Below are 20,808 nucleotides of genomic sequence, written 5' to 3'. Positions count from 1 at the left end.
TAGAGGGGGTTGAATCAAAACTTTGACTCTAAATACCAGAAACAGATCCAAATTCTGTGACTAGTCCCAGTCTCTATCACTATAACACTAGTTCAAAATAGCCCTGAGCTTTGGGAAAGTTTGGACCAACCTCTAAAAAATAAATATTTTTCAGACCTGGGAACAAGCCTTTAAAGCAATAGTTGTTGGTATTGTTTTTTTTCAGCTCTGTGAAAATGACACATTCGCTGTTCTGGGAGAACTCCGCAGATGTGGCTTGACAGTCACTGAGACATGCTTAAAGGCAATACTCCTCAGCATTAATGGAGGACAAACTGTAAGTATCCAAAACAAGTGGTGAAAACCCTGCAGGAATATTTTATAAAAATGTGGGGAGCTAAAAGTTTAAGCCAGAATGAGTCAGGGACAGAGCTTTGTTAATAATTGATTTTTCAGTTCAGGTCAAAGGAAATGTTTCATTTGAGACAAAATGAAAAGTTTGTTTCATTTTCAAGATTTTTTATCTTTTAAAAAAATTAATAAAACTAAAGTTAAAAAGTTATTTGGAGTCAACAAATCTAAACATTTCATTTTGAATATATCAGAATGAAAGGTTTAAACTTTTTTCTTTTATTGAAACTATTTAGCAAATGCGACGTATTTAGAAAATGTTTGTCCACTTGAATCTGCATTTCTCAGCATAAAAAAAAGTTTAGTCTAGAAAATTTCACCCAGATCTAGTTAGGGAGTGGCATTTATCCTTCTAAGGATTTGCAGGTCTGGAAAATCTGTATTAGTTTTTAAAACCAAGGTAAAATAAATGTATCTTTATTTATCATAATAATGAGGTAAGTAGTATGTTCAGCCCTGTGCTAGTTCAGTCAGAAAAGATACTTTATTCACAAAACAGGAGAGAAGTTCCCTTTCTATTAAGTAAACAATGACACCATGATCTTTTTGGCTTCTGCCTAAAACTACCAGCTGCACTAGATCTAAGTCAGTTCAGATACAGAGGCTCTGCATCACAGCAAACCAAGATAGCCTGACCACTGCTGCAGCTCTGTAAAGGACAAAGAATGATTCTTTAAAACATTTCCCTTTCTGAAGGGAAGGCAACCGAAGATTAAAAGGAAGGATGATTAAGATTTTAAAGGAAGGGTAAAAAAAATCAGAAAATCAACCCCCTTTCATGAAATTCATTATCATGCTGATATTACCAATGCATGACATAATGTTCCTTTATCTTTATCTTCCTTGCCAGATCATTACAATCAACTCTGGAGGTGGTGTGTTTGTGAATTGGATCTACACTCTGTTGCCCTTCTCAGCAGGTATGTTTCTCTCCTGGGGCCAATACGTGAGGCTCTCAAAACTTCACCTAGACTCCTAGACTTATTATTTTAAATTTCAAAGGAGTTGATGTGATGTCAGTATAATGAAGAATCCCATAGCCTAGCATCTTCACACTAGAGACTCACTATGATGATTCTTGACCCAAATGGTGATTCCAGCAATAGAGGTCCAAAGTCTCATGAAACATTACAGCCTGTTGTCCAACTTGTTAAGATATTAATTTGGTTTTTGCTATCTATCCTCGTAAAGAATGATCCTCACTGAAGATTTGTATGCCACCCGGATCCTGCTCATTGTCCTCTCCATTTGCAATGATCAAGATACGAGATTAGAAACTAGAACAAAACTATACTTGTTAATGCTTGATGTAATCCAATGTTTCCCTTCATTAGTCTGTGGGAAGGAGCAGACAAAGAGGAGCATTCTATTCCTGTGTAACTTTAATACAAACAGATTTCAGAGTAGCAGCCGTGTTAGTCTGTATCCGCAAAAAGAACAGGAGTACTTGTGGCACCTTAGAGACTAACACATTTATTTGAGCATAAGCTTTCATGGGCTACAGCCCACTTCTTTGGATGAAGTCTCTAAGGTGCCACAAGTACTCCTGTTCTTTTAATACAAACTTCACTTGCTAGCTCCTAGACCAGTGGTCCCCAACCTTTTTGTGGCCAGTAGCACATTCATGTTCTCAGAACAGCATGGCAGGCACCAACAATTTTTCGAGACTTATTTTGTATTTGAACATTAAATAATACGAAACACATCATATTTAATATTACATAATATATGAATCCAGAGAGAAGAGAGAAGCCGCGAGGACAGAGAACACCGGTGCCCGCAGCCCTAGAGTACTCTGTCCCCAGTAGGCGCGGGGCCCTAGCTTCTCTCCCCTGCTGGGCATTAGGCAGGCCCCACGCCTGCTGGGGCAGGGCCAGCTCTAGGTTTTTTGCCACCAAAAAAAAATTTTGGCTGCCCCCTACCCCAGCCATGGGCTCTCCCCCACATGCACCCAAATGCATGTGGAAGGCATAGGGACTAACCCTCAAACCTGTACCCAGAAAGGGATGGGGATCTAGTAAAGAGGGTTCAGGCAGAGGAGCAGGTGTGGGGATGCTTGGGGGCTCTACACTGGCAGAGAAGTGGGGTGTGATGTACTCGTGGAGGAGGAGAGGGGGTATCAGGAGGGTTGCGGGAGAAGAGGTGCAGGGGAAGGGGAAGGTGTGGGAGGAGAGGGCTGGGGGAGGGTACAAGGGGAGAGGTGCAGGTGAAGGGAGAGAACAAGGGGAAGGGGTTCGGCGAAGGAGCGATGGGGGGAGGTACAAGTGAAGATGCTGCGAGCGGGATGGGGGGTGCAAGGGGTGAGAGGGGCAGGCACTGACAGCTGCTTCCCCAGCCCCATGCAGGCAGAGCCGACAGGATGGACACTGACCCCCAGGTGCCTGAGCTTTGGGGATTCCCCAGCAGGGCAGTGTCCCCTGCTGCCCCGCTCAGAGCCGGGCTCTGCCTCTCCCGGCCCCTGGCACTGTGGGGGCCCGGGGCAGGCAGCGCAGGGCTGAGGCGGGGGACCTGAGCGGCAGGCTGAGTCCAGGGGCAGGAGGGGGCGGTGGCAGCTCCCTGGCAGCTCGGGCTGCCCAGCCACTCGCCCCATCAGCGCGCAAGCTGGGATCCGCGCCCCCTGCCCAGCCTGGTGGCACCCTGCACAACCCACTCGGGCAGGGAAACGCCGCGCCACCCTGGGGAGACTCAGAGCAGCAGCAGTGGCGGTAGCGGTGGTGGCAGCAGGACCCCTCCTCCCTTCCTGCATCCTGGGCCCCACTTCCCTCCTTCCCCGGCTCCTCTCACACTCTGAGAGCCCCTCTCACCGCCACAGCCCAGGCTCGGCTCCAGGGGACGATGCTCTGGCTCTCCAGTGGCAAGGCTCTGGCCAGGGCCAGCTCCCAGCTTTTTGCCACCCCAAGCAGCCCCAGAGTTCTCTGTTCCCGGCAGGCGCGGAGCCGCAGCTTCTCTCCCCTGCTGGGCACTAAGCGAACGCACATAAATGCCCCGGCGGGCGCCATGGCACCCACGGGCACCGCGTTGGGGACCACTGTCCTAGACAGTCACAGGCAAATATTGCATTGTATTTTTCATTCAACTTTAAGCATATCTTGGCTTTACTCCACACTAGAGTTCACTATAGTTGCAACAGTAATCCAAGAAGAGCCATAAGAATGGGGTGTTGTTTCCAGCATTTGATCTCTTCTGAAATCTGATTATCCTGTTCTTTGTCCATAGCCAATGTCACCATTTTCAGACCCTCATCCTTCTTCATCATGGTGGAAACAAACTTTGGACTTCAACTGGAGATCCAACTTGTACCCATCATGCAAGCGTTTGTGCGACTGGATCCATCTTTCAAAGGGCAGACTTGTGGTAAGTGAATGTAACAAAACCAGTGACCTGCCTAAAATCCCCATTGGTCTTGTATGAATGATTCAAACTTTGTGCTTTTTCAACAGGTCTCTGTGGAAACTTCAACGATATTGGGGCTGATGACTTCAAAGCCATGAGTGGTGTAGTGGAAGGAACAACAGCTGCATTTGCTAATACCTGGAGATCACAGGCTTCATGCCCTACTATCGAAAACTACTTTGAGAATCCTTGCGCCCTCAGCGTAGAAAATGGTAAATGCATTATAGAAAATTGTCCATGACATGCAGGCAATTTGAAATTAGATTTCTAGTTTTTCCCTATAGAGCTAATGGAAAATACTTGACATAAAGCAAAAATGAGAGGAAATAAGGGATTTTAAACATGGTAAAACATACATTTGGAATCAGAAAGAAATGTTCATAAGAGAAGAAAATTAGAGAGAAGCTAAGTAATAAAATAAGTGCAAGAATCATGGATACTTTCCAACAACAGTTTATCTTCACAGATTTAGGTTTAGTGCACAAGATGACAACGTGGTGCAGAATGAGAGCACAATAGGGATAGGATACAGAGGGACCTAGACAAATTAGAGGATTGGGCCAAAAGAAATATGATGAGGTTCAACAAGGACAAGTGCAGAGTCCTGCACTTAGGACGGAAGAATCCCACGCACTGCTACAGACTAGGGACCGAATGGTTGGGCGGCAGTTCTGCAGAAAAGGACCTCGGGGTTACGGTGGACGAGAAGCTGGATATGAGTCAACAGTGTGCCCTTGTTGCCAAGAAGGCTAATGGCATTTTGGGTTGTATAAGTAGGGGCATTTCCAGCAGATCGAGGGACGTGATCATTCCCCTCTATTCAGCACTGGTGAGGCCTCATTTGGAGTATTGTGTCCAGTTTTGGGCCCCACACTACAAGAAGGATGTGGATAAATTGGAGAGAGTCCAGCGGAGGGCAACAAAAATGATTAGGGGTCTGGAGCACATGACTTATGAGGAGAGGCTGAGGGAACTGGGATTGTTTAGCCTGCAGAAGAGAAGAATGAGGGGGGATTTGATAGCTGCTTTCAACTACCTGAAAGGGGGTTCCAAAGAGGATGGATCTAGACTGTTCTCAGTGGTAGAAGATGACAGAACAAGGAGTAATGGTCTCAAGTTGCAGAGGGGGAGTGTCATGGTCTACACCCTCACTTGAAACTGGGGGGTTTCAAAGTGAGGACCAGCATGTATTCCCCCACCCTAAAATCCTAGGGTAGGTCTCCTTCGCTGCCACCAGTCAGGTTAAAGTGTCTGACACACTGCCTGTCCCCCAAGCTTCCCCTGGGGAACCCAGATTCAAACCCCTTGAATCTCTACACACAGGGAAGCAGCCCACTTCCCCCCTCTCTCTCTCCTAGCCACTTTGGAGAGATATACACCGAGTCAAATCCTTGACTCAACACAAAGAGGGACTCACTTCCCCCCTCCCCTTCCCCTGAATTTCCACAAAAGAAGGAATTAACCAAGTCCAAAGAAAAGAAAAGAATTTATTAAGAGAACAAAAAGAAAATACAGAATCTCTATGAGCCCAAGCTGGACACTCATAGCGGATAACCTTATCAATCTCTGGAGAGAATCCCCTCTCCCCCTTTCTCAGTAAAAGCAATATCAGCAAACAGGAATAAAGCATTTCCTTTAGCAAACACACAATTGCAAATATAGAAATCAAATCATAAGACTAATTCGCCTTTCTAATTAATACTCACTATTAATTAGTAGAAACTACTCCAGGAGAACTTGGAGACATGACTGTCCTCTCTTAGATCCAAAAAGAGTTCTCTGAGCAAAACAGGGAACACAGACAAAGGCTTCCCTCCACAGAGATTTGAAATTCCCCTGTCCCTTGATTGGTCCTCTGGTCAGGTGTTTCTCAGGTTACTGAGCTTGTTAACCCTTTCCAGGGAAAAGAGACCTTAACCCTGATCTGTTTATTTATGACAGGGAGGTTTAGGTTGGACATTAGGAAAAACTTTTTCACTAGTAGGGTGGTGAAGAACTGGAATGGGTTACCTAGGGAGGTAGTGGAATCTCCTTCCTTAGAGGTTTTTAAGGTCAGGCTTGACAAAGCCCTGGCTGGGATGATTTAGTTGGGTTTGGTCCTGCTTTGAGCAGGGGGTTGGACTAGATGACCTCTTGAGGTCCCTTCCAACCCTGAGATTCTATGATTCTATGATTCTAATAGCTATATGTTTATAAGGCTTTGGTGAATTCTTTGTTCAATCCATGGTGAGAAACTGTTTTTTCATAACTTTGGCTTTAACAAGTCTTTGCCGAATGTTGCTGTGAGCAAAACAATGTGGTTGCTATGGTACAATTTCAGAATAGAGTTTACAAGAGATCATGATTCACACAAGGGCACATTAGCACTAGGTTTTTGAGCCTAATTTAAAAAAAAAGAGTAATATGGATTTATTTCATTTCCTCTATTCACAGAAAAGTATGCTCAGCACTGGTGCGGATTGCTGATGGACAGCACAGGACCTTTTGCCAATTGCCACTCCACAGTCAATCCAGCTGTTTACCACACGGTACTTAGCCATTTTTCTTTTTCCTTTAAAAACCAATCAAAATTGGAGCCTTAAAATCAGCTGTTTGGAAAGAAATGTCCCAAACATGTCTCCCAGATTATGCTGTGTCTATATTTTAATCTGCATAATACATCACTTCTTTTTCTCTATATATGTTTCTTACTTTATGTGTATATTTCCTATCCTTATTTAAATCTGCAGTCTTGATTTCATCATCCTGAATTGCTTTACACTCTTTGTTAAACAAGAACCGCTATTTGCCACAGAGCAACAAAACCAAAATGTAAACATATAAAGAGGAAGTTATATATAAAGTATATAAAATATATGAATTCTATATAAATTTTTGCTTACTAAAGCACAGTATCTTCAGAATAATCCATATATCTAGGTAAAATGGGAGATTACGAAGCATACAATAGATTCTTTGGCTCTTATTTTACAATAACTGCCAATATTTGGGGGTCTCCATTATCGCCATATCAAAAAAATCCTAAAAGGAGGTAGGAAAATATTAAAGATATGTTGACACTGCTCACAACTGAATGTATATGGAGAAGAAGCTGATATATAAGACCAAAAATTAACAGGACCTGGTTTTGGATGAGCAGTTCTGTGATGATTAATTAGTTTGTTTCTGCACCCCTAGAACTGTCTGTTTGACACCTGTAATTGTGAAAAGAGTGAGGATTGCATGTGTGCTGCCCTCTCTTCCTATGTGAGAGCCTGTGCTGCCAAAGGAGTCCAGCTGGAGGGATGGAGGACTGATGTCTGTTGTAAGTGTTATAGCCACTCCCTCGGTCTTCTATTCTGAAAGAACCAGTAGTAGAATTTATCAATCAATCATCATTTTATATCAATTTCTAGCCAATCCAGGGCTCTCCGAATTCTGAATACAGATGGAAGACACAGTTGTGGCTAGGAAAGAGATGACTGCTGCTGAAGGGGCTCTGACTCTCTCTGCAGAAGCTTTACGTTAACTAGAATTTCAGCTGTCACCAGTTGCCATGGAAATGAATGTGTCAGATCACAGAAACAATATTAATTCTAAACAGAACACTTTAAAAATAAAGAATGTTTAAACAAAGGGTTGTTTAAAGTCACCAAGCTGTTTTCTTTGATCCAACATGTCTGTTTCCAGTGCAGGAGTATTTATGTACCTCAGGAGGCCTCATACCTCAGACTGCACCAAAGGTTTATAGGTTTCTATTATAACTGCCAACCTGATGTGTGGTTTCTCTTTCCAAATCTCATTTGAAAATACATCTTTTTTTCATTTGCATATATCACTTCATTTGTCCCCCATCTACTGTTACTCTTTTTTAAATATAATGCTATGCATTGTTTAACTCTGAAAGCATGCTGGGATACATTTTGTCTGAAAATGTGATACACAAAAAATTATACAGCATTGTTGTTTATCTGTTATTCACACAACATATTGCCCCTCTCTCCCCACCAAATAATATTATCTGGAACTAACAAATCTGTTAATGTAATTTTTGTTTTTTGTTTTTCCTTCTCAAGCCAAATACACAACCTTGTGTCCCAAATCGTTGAGCTACAGCTATAACATCAGTTCCTGTCAACCCACTTGCCGGTCTCTGAGTGAGCCCGATGTCACATGTAACATCAGGTTCCTTCCAGTTGATGGTTGCACCTGTGAAAAAGGAACCTACATGGATGAATATGGCAAATGTGTGTCTGCTAGCAAATGTCCTTGTTATTACAAAGGATCTCCCATGCTCTCTGGGGAAGTTGTTCATGAAGATGGTCTTATATGGTAAGAGATTCTTTTATAAAACACTAAAGCTGCATTGTATAACCTTTCTAAATCAGGCCTGCACAACATATGGCCCGCAGAGCCTCACTATGCGGCCCACGGGGGGATTCTAAATCCCACACACACGGCGCTCTGCGGGCAGCCCAGAGCCCTTTAAATCTCAGCCGCGGCCGGGAATCAAAGGGCTCTGGGCTGCCCGCAGTGGCGAGGAGCCCAGAGCCCTTTCAATCCCAGCCACGGACAGGAGTCAAAGGCTCTGGGCTGCCCGCAGTGGCAGGGTGCCCTGAGCCCTTTAAATCTCAGCCACGGCCGGGATTCAAAGGGCTCTGGGCTGCCCGCACCCACAGGGAGCCCAGAGCCCTTTGAAGCTCAGCCGCGGCCGGCAGAGCCGGCTTTAAGAAGTGCGGAGCCCAATTCAAACATTTTCAGCAGGGCCCCGGCAGGGATGACTAAAAAAAAAACAAAACGTAAAAAAAAGCCTTTCATTTCTTAGCAACTGCTTCCCCATTAAAAAGTTCTGATTTAAGGGATGTACCACAGTATGTATTTTTTGTACCAATAGGGTTACCATACGACCGTATTTTCCTCCCGGATGGCGATTTAAGAACCAAAAAGCCTGACATGTCTGGGAAAATACGGATGTACGTTAACCCCACCTAAAGTTCTTTTTTAAAAAGATGGGCCTGAACTAGAAATGAGCTCCGTTTCACATGTGTGGATCCCCACCACTCCCTAGGGGTTTGCCAGGGTGACCAGATGTCCTGATTTTATAGGGACAGTCCCGATTTTTGGGTCTTTTTCTTATATAGGCGCCTATTACCCCACATCCCCTGTCCTGATTTTTCACACTTGCTGTCTGGTCACCCTACGGTGTGCACATGTGTGGGTCCCAGCTGCTCTCTGCCCCCCTCATTGAAGCAGTTGTGCAGAGTTACTGCCCTGGGAACTGCAGGGCAGCAGTGGACATGGGGCTGGCTGGATGCAGGGCAGGGGTTGACTGGAGGTAGGGTCTGGCTGCAGGCAGGGCAAGGGGTGCGGGGCTGGCTGGAGACAGGGGTGTGTGGGGTGGGCTGGCTGGCTTCAGGCAGGGCCTCAGGGGTGTGTGGCAGGGGTTGGCAGGGCTGGAGACAGAGGAGTGTGGGACTGGCTGGCTTCAGGCAGGGGGGTGCGGCAGGGGTTGGCTGGAGACAGGGCAGGGGGTGTGGGGCTGGTGCGGGCAGGGCAGGGGGTGTGGCAGGGGCTGTCTGGAGACAGGCTGGCTGCAGGCAGAGCAGGGGATGCGGGGCTGGCTGCGGGCAGGGGGGTGTGGGGCTGGCTGGAGACAGGGGCTGACTGCAAGCAGGGCAGGGGGTGCGGGGCTGGCTGGAGATGGGCTGGCTGCAGGCAGGGGGTGCGGGGCTGGCTGCAGACAGGGGCTGGCTGCAAGCAGGGCAGGGGGTGCGGGGCTGGCTGCAGACAGGAGCTGGTGCAGGCAGGGCAAGGGGTGCAGGGCTGGTGTGGGCAGGGGATGCAGCAGGGGCTGGCTGTGGGCAGGGCAGGGAGTGAAGGTACAGGGGGTACAGCCCACCCTGTACGGTGAGTGCCCCCTCCTCCTTCCTCCTCCACCAGGGTAACAGCAGCAGCCTGGGGCTCGGGGGCTATTTAAAGGGCCTGGGGCTCCCCTGCTTCTACCGCCCCGGCCCTTTAAATAGCCACGGGAGCCCTGGGGAAACGGTGTGGCTTTGGTGGCTATTTAAAGGGCTGGGGTGGTAGAAGCAACGGGAGCCTCGGACTTTTATAATAGCCCCCAGAGCCCTGCAGCCCTACCCCAGGGCTCCAGCAGTGGGGCTCTGGTGACAATTTAAAGGGCCTGGGGTTCCGGTCCCTGCTGGGATCCCCAGGCCCTTTAAATTGCCCCCGGGGAAGCCGGGCCACCCCGGTACAGCACACTGGCTCTTGCCAGTACACCGTACTGGGGCTTGGGTGTGGGGCCCTCTTAGGGGCAGGGCCCGATTCAGGGGAATTGGTTGAATTGGCCTAAAGCCGGCCCTGGCGGCTGGGATTCAAAGGGCTCTGGGCTGCCCGCAGAGATTCGCTGCGGGCAGCCCAGAGCCCTTTGAATCCCGGCCGCGGCTGAGATTTAAATGGCTCAGGGCTCCCCGCAGCTGCAGGCAGCCCAGAGCCCTTTGAATCCCGGCCATGGCTCCGGCAGCCGGGCTGGGGCTGGGATTTAAAGGGCTCGGGCTCCCCTCAGCAGCAGGAGCTCTGGGCCCTTTAAATCCCTGCCCCAGCCCTGGAAAGCTCCGGATTCCCCCAGCCACCACAGCCCTGGGCCCTTTAATTTGCCCCTGAGGGCTCCCAGCCACCTCTTCAGATGGGAGCCCCTGGTTGATTTAAAATAAAGTATCACCTCCCCACCCCCAACCTTCCTTTTTGACCCACAGCTGTTTTGGTGGGGTGGTGCTGGGGAAGGAGGGTTTGTTTCTGCAGGGCTGGGCGGTGCTGGAGCAGGGGGTTTTGGCGGGGCCGGGGGGGTTTTGGCCCTCAGCTGTTTTGTTTGGAGTAATGTAGCCCTCACCGCTTTACGAGATGTGCAGGCCTGTTCTAAATAAAAGAATACACCTCAGTTAAGCTGGCTGTACCCAGCAGCACATGATTTTCAATACAATGCTCTGTCCCCAGAATAGTTCTGTTAGACTATGAGAGCAGTGCATTTTTCCAGACTTATGAGAACTACTGTATTTAGGCGAGATTCCTGTTGTATTCAATGATTTTTTCCAGCATAAAATACAAAAATACACAGCGAGAGGTTTATAGTATAATAAACATCAAACTCACCGGGTGACATTGTCTGTCACATTTTCAGTCACAACTTTTCCTGGATATCTATAGCCAAGATCATAGGGAAATACCACCAGCTGCTGGGTTGACAAAAAACTTGTTTCTGTAACCACGTGTTAGAATTCCATGTCCTATTGGAAAGTTCTGTAACAGCAGAAAAGAAGCTCAGTATGTGGAGCTTAGAACAGAAGGTGCTACAGTAATACAAAATAATAAATATTATTATTATTCCCTTCAATTTCTTACAGCACTTGTGCACAGGGTAGACTGAGCTGCATTGGAGCTGTGAACCAAATCCCAGGTAAAAGCCCTTCTTTAGCTTATCTTTGCTCTCTAGCCTGTCCTTGGTTTTGAGTACGTTTTCTCTTGGCACAACAGAACAAAACTGAAACACACAGGAAAGACAACAAAGTGGAAACTGTTGCTTAATTTCATCTACTATTTTTAAAATAAAACATCAGTCTATACAGGGTGACTAGTTAAAAAAAAAGCACCCAAAAATTAACATGAAGGTAATGAAATAATAATTACATGTAATTTCTAAAAGATTATATAAATTAAAAACTGCTGCTTCCTAGGGAATTCATAGCATCCTGTCATATAAGCCCCTGCATTCTTTTTTTAATTGTACTGGATATGAAGAGTCTAGTCTCCTTATAGCAAATTGAACACGTGTTATTGTTGTGCAAACTCTGGTGCCTTTTCTCATCTCTCTCATATCATTCTCTCCCCTAGTTTGCGCTCCTCCCATGGTCTACTTTGACTGCAGAAATGTCACTGCAGGCACCACTGGAGCCGAATGCCAGAAGAGCTGCCAGACTCTGGACATGCAGTGTGTAAGTATGAAGTGGCTGGCCAGGCTAGCCTTTGTAGAAAACTAAGGTTTGTTTGTACTCCTGTACACTAGAACTATTCATTGTTCATAAATATAGTCCTGAAGCTGTAATGCTGATAGTCTATTGTTTGTGCAACAAAACCTTGGAAGCATGTTATGAAGCGTTAACAATACAATCACTAAAGGTCAAGTTTGTGAGCAAATAAAAGTCAACTTTACTTGACTCTCTCACATAGGTACTGACTGGAGATGCATCAGACTTTGTAGATCTAATTCAGCAAGAACTAGTTCTCAACAAAACATCCAGAAGTTTGTCATGTGCACAATCTGTTCAGTAGAAAATTACTGGATGTAATCTTTATTGAAATTGTTAATATTTTTGTGCCGTGATGCATTTTTTAATAATCTCTTACACATCCAATTATATTACCAAAGCTAGGAACATGATAACAGCCTGATTGTCTGTGTCATTTTATGAGACAGTATCACATGAGATAAATGGCAATCCAACTTAATGCATCAGAAAAAATGTATTAAACTCTTCTTCTTTTAACTTACCATCCGCTCAGACACAGATCAGCAGGTCCACAGGTTCATCAGCAAGTCCGGCTGGTACCCAATTCAATATCTTTCCCACTTTCACAATCCATAGACCACCTATGGAGACTGGGACACATGAAATGTTGATGTTTAGCAGGTTTTATCTTCTACTAAATCTTTCTTTAGCAACCAACCATATGTTTGAGCAAAATCCATATTTTCCTTCAAGCCATCTGTGATTTAAACTGCATGTCAATCAACAGTCCAGAGACAGGTTCTAAGAACCTAATCTTACTCTCTTTCTACTTGAGTAAGTAAGTTACATTTTCTGCTTGGCTTTACAGTACAGCACACAGTGTATGTCTGGCTGCATATGCCCGTCTGGGCTAGTGTCAGATGGTAAAGGCAGCTGTATTGTTGAAGAGGAATGTCCATGTATTCACAACGAGGCTACCTACAAACCAGGGGAAGAGATCAAAGTTGACTGCAACACCTGGTATGTATTCATTGAACTGTGTGGTTCATGGAACCACCACACTGCCCTTTCCAAAGATCCATATATAAGCAGCACAATGGCGAAAAGAAATGTTCATTGGGTTGGATTGGGTTGGCAGATGGACTTTTCAGTATATTAACCATAATAAGCCAGTTTTCTGTCAATCAAGGTAGATGGTAAAAGCAAAGAGTGGGAGCCAGGAAATCTTTGGGTTTAATGTTTTCATAGAAACAGATTAATAGAAAAATGGGGATGGAAGGGACCTTGACAGATGATCTAGTCCATCCCCCTGTACTATGGCAGGACAAGTATACCTGGACCATCCATGACAGGTGTTTGTCTAACTTGTTTTTAAAAACCGCCAAAGATAGGGATTTCACAACCTCGCTTGATAATCTACTCCAGAGCTTAACTATACTTGTAGGTAGAAGGTTTTTCCTAATATCTAACCTAAATTTCCCTTGCTACAGAATAAGCCCATTACTTCTTGTCCTATCTTCGGTGGACGTGAAGAACAATTGATCAAGTCCTTAATATATTTGAAGACTGTTAGCAAGTTCCCTTTCCATCTTCTTTTCTCAAGACTAAACATGCCCAGTTGTTTTTTTTTAAAACATTTCCTCATAGGTCAGCTTTTCTAAACCTTGTCTCATGTTTGCTGCTCTCCTCTGTACTCTCTCTAGATAGTCCACATCTTTCTTAAAGTGTGGCATTCAGAACTGAACACAGTACTCCAGCTGAGGCTTAACCAATGCTAAGTAGAATGGGAAAATTATGTCAGTCCTGTTAATATAGCCCAGAATTATATTAGCCTTTTTTGCAACTGCATCACATTGTTGACTCATATTCAATTTGTGATCCAGTATAATGCCCAGATCCCTTTCACCAACACTACTGCCTAGCCACTTATTCCTCCTTTTGTAGTTGTGCATTTGATTTTTTCCTTCCTTAATATAGTACTTTGCACTAGTCTTTATTGAATTTTATCAACACTTCTCCAATTTGTCGGAGTCATTTTGAATTCTAATCCTGTCCTCTGAAGTGCTCGCAATTCCTTCCAGCGTGGTGTTATGGGCAAATTTTATAAGTATACCCTCTATTCTAGTGTCCAAGTCATTAATGAATATATTGAACAGTACCGGACCCAGGTACCCCTGCAGGACCCCATTAGATACATCCCCCGAGTTTAACACCAAACCATTTATAATTACTCTATGAGTACAGTCCTTCAACCAGTTTTGCAGACACCTTACAGTAATTTCATCTAGACCACATTTCCCTAGTTTTCTCATGAGAATATCATATGGGACTTTATCAAAAGCCTTTCAAAAATCAAGATATATTACATTTACAGCTTCTCCTCTATCCACTAGGCCAGTAATCCCATCAAAGAAGGAAATTAGGTTGGTGTGGCATGGTATTGAAATCAGGCTGACTGAGCTCAATAATTCCCCAGGTCCTCTTTGTTACACTTTTTCCTTCTTCAGTCATCTGGGACCTCACCCATCCTCCATAAATTCTCAAAGATATTCATTAATTGTTCCAAGATTGCCTCAATTATTCCTGAAGTTCCCTAGGATGAATTTCATCAAGCCCTGCCAACTTGAATATAGCTAACTTATCTACATATTCTTTAACCTGCTCTTTCCCTATTTTAGTTTGCATTCCTTTCTCCTTGTTGTTAATATTAATAATGTTAACTATCTGGTCACAATTTACCTTTTTAGTGAAGACTGAAGCAAAATAGGAATTAAACACCTCAGCCTTCTTGATAATGTCCATTATTAACTCTTCTTTCCTGCTAAGTAGAGGACCTCCTTCGTCTTTCTCTTGCTCATAGTGTATTTATAGAACCTCTTCTCATTGTCTTTTATGTCCCTTGCTAGAAGTAACTCATTTTGTGCCTCAGTCTTTCTGATTTTGTTTCTACATGCTTCTGTTATTCTTTTGCTCTCATCCTTAGCAATTTGTCCATGTTTTCACTTTTGTAGGATTTTTTTTATTTTCAGTTCATTAAAGAGCTTGTTATAGAGCCATATTGACCTTTTACTATTCTCCTATCTTTCCTTTGCATCAGGATAGTTTGCTGTTGCTCCTTTAATATTGTCTCCTCGAGAAACTGACAACTCTCTTGGACTCCTTTTCCCCCTAGATTTCCTTCCAACAGGACCTTGCCTACCAGTTCTCTGAGTTTGTTAAAATCTGCTATTGTTCTTATTCTGCTGTTCTCACTCCTTCCATTCTTTAGAATAATGAAATCTACCATGTCATGATCATTTTCACCCAAATTGCCTTCACCCATCAGATTCACAACCAGTTCCTTCCATGTTGGTCAGAATCAAATCTAAAATGGCTGTTCCCCTGGTTACTTCCTTCACCCTTTGAAACAAAAAGCTGTTACCAATACATTCCAAGAACCTACTGGACATTTTGTGTTTTGCCATATTACTTTTTCAACGTCTGTCTGGGTGGTTAAAGTCCCCCATTACTACCAGGCCTTGTGTTTTCATACAGTATCATCTATATTCCTATTAACCCCTTCATGCTGATGATACAGAGCTTTTGCATTAATTGTTTGCTTGGAGAAATTCTAACTTTAACACTAGAGTGAACACAACATTTACCAGGATTGATACATACTGAATTAAATAAATATGTTGTGAGAATTATCTGTGCATGAAGTGAGTAATTTTATGATTAAAATGTTTTCTTCTCCTTCTTAGCGTGTGTAAGAACAGGATGTGGAAATGCACCAGTGAACAATGCCTTGGTACGTGCGCTGTTTATGGAGATGGGCATTACATCACATTTGATGACAAATGGTTTAACTTCAACGGAGATTGTGAATACACATTAGTCCAGGTACTGAGCTTTTGTCTTAGCATTACTATTTGTGGAGTCACCTGTATCCTCCATATTGCAATTATCCATCTGCTAACTTCATTTCTCTCTTCAGGACCACTGTGGGAAAAACAGCACAGTCAATGGAACCTTTCGAGTTGTCACTGAAAACATCCCCTGTGGCTCCACTGGGACTACCTGCTCTAAGTCTATTAAAGTCTTCCTAGCGGTGAGTAGCTTTTGGGGTACATTTTTTGAAAAGAACCATTTTATTATGTATCCATTTGAGACTCAGGAGGAGCCAGAAGCTTCTGAAGTGAAGACTTTCCAAGATTTGTAAAATGCAATTTAAGCCAGAAACAAACAAAATATTTGGTAGCACTTCCAATCTTTATTTATTTGTTTGTTTGTTTATTTGGTGGCAAAGCTACCCTATGTAGTACTTGTGCCAAATTTAATTTTCCAAGGGAGTTATGTAAAATAAATCATTTTATGGCATGCCCTATAGTACCTCTATAATTGTAGGCATTCCCTCCTTTGATTGACTTAAACATTTTACAAGGTATGTTCTTAAAACAGTTGTACAGTCATATGATTTGAACTATATAACTAGATTTATTTTATTTGCCTCAAAAATAAATAATTACTCATCTTTGCTGGATAAATAGTATTGTTCTCTTTAAAATGGAAAATATACATAGTTAAGATCATTCCCATACATTTGTTGTTGGGAGGTGTCTCCTATACCAACAAACCATACTAATTACTGAAAAGCTGATTCTTAGTCATTCCTTTGATTTTTTTTCTCCCCATTTTAGGGCTATGAGTTGATACTCAGTGAGGAACACCTTGAAGTGGTAGAAAGAGAAAATGGAAGGCAAATGCCGTACCAAGTCCGCTATATGGGCATGTACTTAGTTATTGAGACCAACAATGGACTGATCCTCATGTGGGATAAGAAAACCAGCATCTTCATCAAACTTAGCCCTGATTTCAAGGTAAGACTTAAGAAGGCAGGAGTTTGCTGCCAACTACCATTGACACAAATGATGAATTATCATCCCTCTTGAGTGAGAAAGCAATATTGATTGAAATGAAACAGAGTACAGCTGAAAGTCTTGTGTAAAATGATAGGAAGTATGTTTAACCGTTTCTCAAATACAGATGTTAAAAGCAGTGTGTGGTACTATAAAAGAGTTTATCAATATAGCTATTGATGTGTGAGAAGGGCATTATATACCATAGGAAATGGGAATTTTGTCATCCTATTTGCATACTACACTGACTTTTCCATTAGGGAAATGTATCAGGGAGTGGTTTGGCCAGCTTCAGAAATTTATGTAGAGGTATATTCTAATGCCATGAGTTCTTTAGCTAAATAGTACACCAGAATCAAATAATTTTTTCCCACAGATATGAAATGTATGTACTTTAGATTCATACATACAGCCTAGCATTAATGCCAGCCTTGCTAAATTTTACCTGCTCACTTGCCTAGGGTGACATTTTTTGGATGGACAAGCAAAGTATTCATTTTTATCACTGTCATTAATTTTGGTAAAGAGCAAGTGAGTAGATTTTGTGCCTGGAGTGGGCTGCTCATTTTCATGACAGTTTTGTAAGGCTGTTTTATCTATGTATGTCTATTGTATATCTGTACAACACAAGACAAACAAAAGAATATGCAATTAGCTAACTGTAGATTCATCATCGTAACTCACCAGTGATGGGGCACAACAACAAAGCAATTTTCTTATTGTTCAAATTTTTAAATAAATTACTAGGCATATACCCCTCAGACCAGTCATCGGGTCCTTTTACTGAGATAAAAAGCAGATTTTTTTGGAACGTATGTTATCTTAGAAAAACAGAGAGTCAGGATATTACCAAACAGTTAGCGATAACATGCAAAATAGGGAATTCCAGGGGTGCTTTTAGTCTGTGATGTTGCTGCAAACTTTCTATCATCCTTTGTGTATGTGTGTGTGTGTACAGGGTCAGGTCTGTGGCCTGTGTGGGAACTACGATGGCAATGGCATTAATGACTTTACCACCAGAAGTCAGTCTGTGGTAGGAGATGTGCTGGAGTTTGGAAACAGCTGGAAAGTGTCTCTTACTTGTCCTGTTGCCAACTCTACAAAGGACCCGTGCTCTACCAACCCTTATAGGAAGTCCTGGTCACAGAGGCAGTGCAGCATCATCAACAGTGAAGTCTTTGCTGCGTGTCACTCTCAGGTATAGCAAATCCTCAGAGCTTTTTATATTCCTCAGATGCCTGTGCACCTGACATTGAGTTGTCACTCCTTACATACCATTGAATACAAGTAGTCTGCTAGTGTATATATCCTAGACATGAGTGTGAACAAGAGCAACTGGATCCAGCCCCACACCTCAACCTTTGGGTGTTTGGATCCAGCTCTGACTTTTACAACTAAGGGTACGTCTTCACTACCGGCCGTATCGGCAGGTAGCAATTGATTTCTCGGGGATCGATATATCACGTCTCATCTAGACGCAATATATTGATCCCAGAACGCGCGCCTGTCGACTCCAGAACTCCACCAACGTGAACAGCGGTAGTGGAGTCGACAAGGGAGCCGTGGATGTCGATCCTGCGCCATGAGGATGGTAGGTAACTCGATCTAAGATACTTCAGCTTCAGCTACACTATTCACATAGCTGAAGTTGCGTATCTTAGATCAATCCCCCTCCCCTAGTGTAGACCAGCCCCAAGGCTCATCTCTAATATATACACTACACTGTTGAAGAAACTCATCCCTTAGAAGATGGGAGTCAGAGCTAATTACTAACTAAATTGCTGACTATCCAGAAGTTTCATTTGGGTCCATTTTCTCCCTATTTTCTCCATATTCCAAAAGAACAACCCCCATTGAAGGTTGTTCTCATACATTCTGACACTGGTGCACAATTCATCAGCTAACATTATGTTTCACCTTGAATTGTCATCGGTAAATTTCAGGCTGGATTATTCTACACAAAAGGAATGGGCACTGCACCTATAGAACAATATAGCGTTGTTTATTTTACAGGAAGCATTCTTGTTTTTCTTGTGTAAAAGAAGGATAATCTCAAGTCAGTCTGAGTTTTATTTTTAGTGTGGGTTAATTAATATTTTCCTCATATGCCATGTATAGAATACAAGTGTAACGCCAACAAACCCCGGTCGTCGGCAGGCGGCATCGAACCGGGGATCTCTGGAGCATGAGCTTCTACCTCATGAGCTAAAAGCCAACTGGCTGTTAGCAAAGGCTGTAGAGCAAACTCATTAATCTCTCTTTCTAAGTGGTCTTGGTGCCACTAGATGGGACAAAACACCACACCCAGAAGGTGTGTGGGTTACACAAGCTCTATCTCTGAGTTAATTAACAACATGCTGGAGTAGCCAGGGAAAAGAATCAGTGTAGATATCAGCAGCCATTGCTAAAGCATATGTAAAACAATGTAGCCTACCTGTGTTATTTGTATCTTAATTCTTTCCATAGATACAAATCCTAATTTTCAAACATAGTTGCGTGTTTGAAACCTGCATTTTAGGTCTCAAATCTGCAATTGTTTGCAAATCTGCTTATGTGAATGCTCAAATGTATGATTTAGACATACCGTTTCAGCATCCACATGGGAATATTGGGCCTAGTTTGTCTAGCAATGCAAATACAAGAAAATGAAAGCTACAGATTTTCCCTTTTTGTGGCATGTTAATATTCTAGAAGTGTTACTCTGGCAAAGCAAGATGACTCCAGAGAAAGTAAAACTTACATTTACTGCTTTCTTTGTCTAACAGATTGAACCAACTAAATATTACGAAGCATGCGTGACTGATGCTTGTGCTTGTGACAGTGGGGGAGACTGTGAATGTTTCTGTACAGCAGTAGCTGCATATGCTCAAGCATGTAGTGAATTTGGTGTCTGTGTAGCCTGGAGAACTCCATCAATCTGTCGTGAGTATTAGCCCATAGCTCAATGGAGACTGAAAGAATAGCGTATCAGTTTCAAGGCAATTGTTTTGAGAATGTTATTAAATATATGACAACAATTTGTTCTCAACCCTGTGTTTCATATCAAACTGGGTTGACAATTATGTAGGTTCAGCTCTTGATTCATGACTTTCAAGACTACCCAAATGGTATGGTAGTGGTATAATGGAGAGCTATGAAAAAACTGCGGCATTTTGTTCTGAACATATGTTTTCCTGTTTCCCCTCAGCTATGTTCTGTGATTATTACAACCCAGAAGGGGGATGTGAGTGGCACTACAAGCCTTGTGGAGCCCCCTGCATGAAGACCTGTAGGAATCCAAGTGGAAGATGCCTTCATAAGTTACCAGGTTTAGAAGGTGAAAAGAACTATGACACAGTATGTTGCTTACTGTAGAGTGCACAACTGGTTACCATTTTTTTCCAACTCAGCCATTGTTGCATCAAATTCTCCCTTCAGATACACCCCATACAATCTTTTTTTCTTCAGTGGGTTGCATTGGTATAAGTGAGGGCAGAGTTTGAAAACATTTGTAGGACTCAGGCCTGGTGGGGTCTCCTAATGGTAATAGTCTGTGCTACATGAGAGAACTGCATTAGTATCTTGGTTCATAGGCTAGCATCACATTCACATCTTAGGGGCTAGGGGAGCCTTGTTTGCTAAATAACAACACCGTGCCAACCAACAAAGGAGCCATTAACAAGAATCCAGAAGCAGTAGTTTCCTTTTATTTGGAAGGACTCATCATATTATAAGGAAGGCAAGCCAAAGAAAGTAAGCCAGGGGAAGGAGTACAAATTTGGAAAGCCCTTGTGCCTGAGAAATATAGCCCAAAGTAGAAAAATAAAAAGGAATTACCTTCTGCGCAAAGTTCCAGCTTAAAATCTTCCAGCTTATACTCTTTATTTTTGGTCTCAGGCTGCTATCCAAACTGTCCAGCAAACAAGCCATATTTCAATGAGGATGAGATGACATGTGTTGATAACTGTGGCTGTTATGATGCTGAAGGAAACTACCACAAACCAGGAGTGAGCTTCTACTCATGGGACAACTGTCAGTCATGGTAAGATTTAATGTACAGTCTGACCATGTTAAGGAGAAAGGACCAAAGCAGTGTTTGAAAGTTATGCGCCGCTATCCCACAGTAAGGTGAGGCTGTTGCCTGTGCAAAAGTGACCCCTTATTGT

The 20,808-nt window shown here is 43.3% G+C and overlaps 1 protein-coding gene across 1 annotated transcript in view; it reads left to right on the top strand.

Moving 5' to 3' along the window:
- The window catches only part of LOC123369008 (mucin-2-like), a 58,532-nt gene that overhangs the window by 8,790 nt on the left and 28,934 nt on the right, over positions 1-20,808 (top strand). The window contains exons 11-27 of the mRNA XM_045014387.1: positions 206-316; positions 1,241-1,310; positions 3,607-3,744; positions 3,831-3,995; positions 6,217-6,311; positions 6,961-7,087; positions 7,839-8,094; positions 11,163-11,215; positions 11,650-11,750; positions 12,634-12,785; positions 15,509-15,647; positions 15,742-15,855; positions 16,445-16,624; positions 17,622-17,861; positions 19,429-19,585; positions 19,851-19,979; positions 20,540-20,684. Coding sequence (XP_044870322.1) covers positions 206-316; positions 1,241-1,310; positions 3,607-3,744; positions 3,831-3,995; positions 6,217-6,311; positions 6,961-7,087; positions 7,839-8,094; positions 11,163-11,215; positions 11,650-11,750; positions 12,634-12,785; positions 15,509-15,647; positions 15,742-15,855; positions 16,445-16,624; positions 17,622-17,861; positions 19,429-19,585; positions 19,851-19,979; positions 20,540-20,684 — 2,372 coding nt within the window. The remainder of the gene's footprint in view (positions 1-205; positions 317-1,240; positions 1,311-3,606; positions 3,745-3,830; positions 3,996-6,216; positions 6,312-6,960; positions 7,088-7,838; positions 8,095-11,162; positions 11,216-11,649; positions 11,751-12,633; positions 12,786-15,508; positions 15,648-15,741; positions 15,856-16,444; positions 16,625-17,621; positions 17,862-19,428; positions 19,586-19,850; positions 19,980-20,539; positions 20,685-20,808) is intronic.

This window comes from Mauremys mutica, chromosome 4, assembly GCF_020497125.1.
Source record: "Mauremys mutica isolate MM-2020 ecotype Southern chromosome 4, ASM2049712v1, whole genome shotgun sequence".
Taxonomy (NCBI): domain Eukaryota; kingdom Metazoa; phylum Chordata; order Testudines; family Geoemydidae; genus Mauremys; species Mauremys mutica.
Note: the sequence above shows the minus strand (reverse complement) of the source record. Positions and strands in the feature narration are given on the sequence as shown.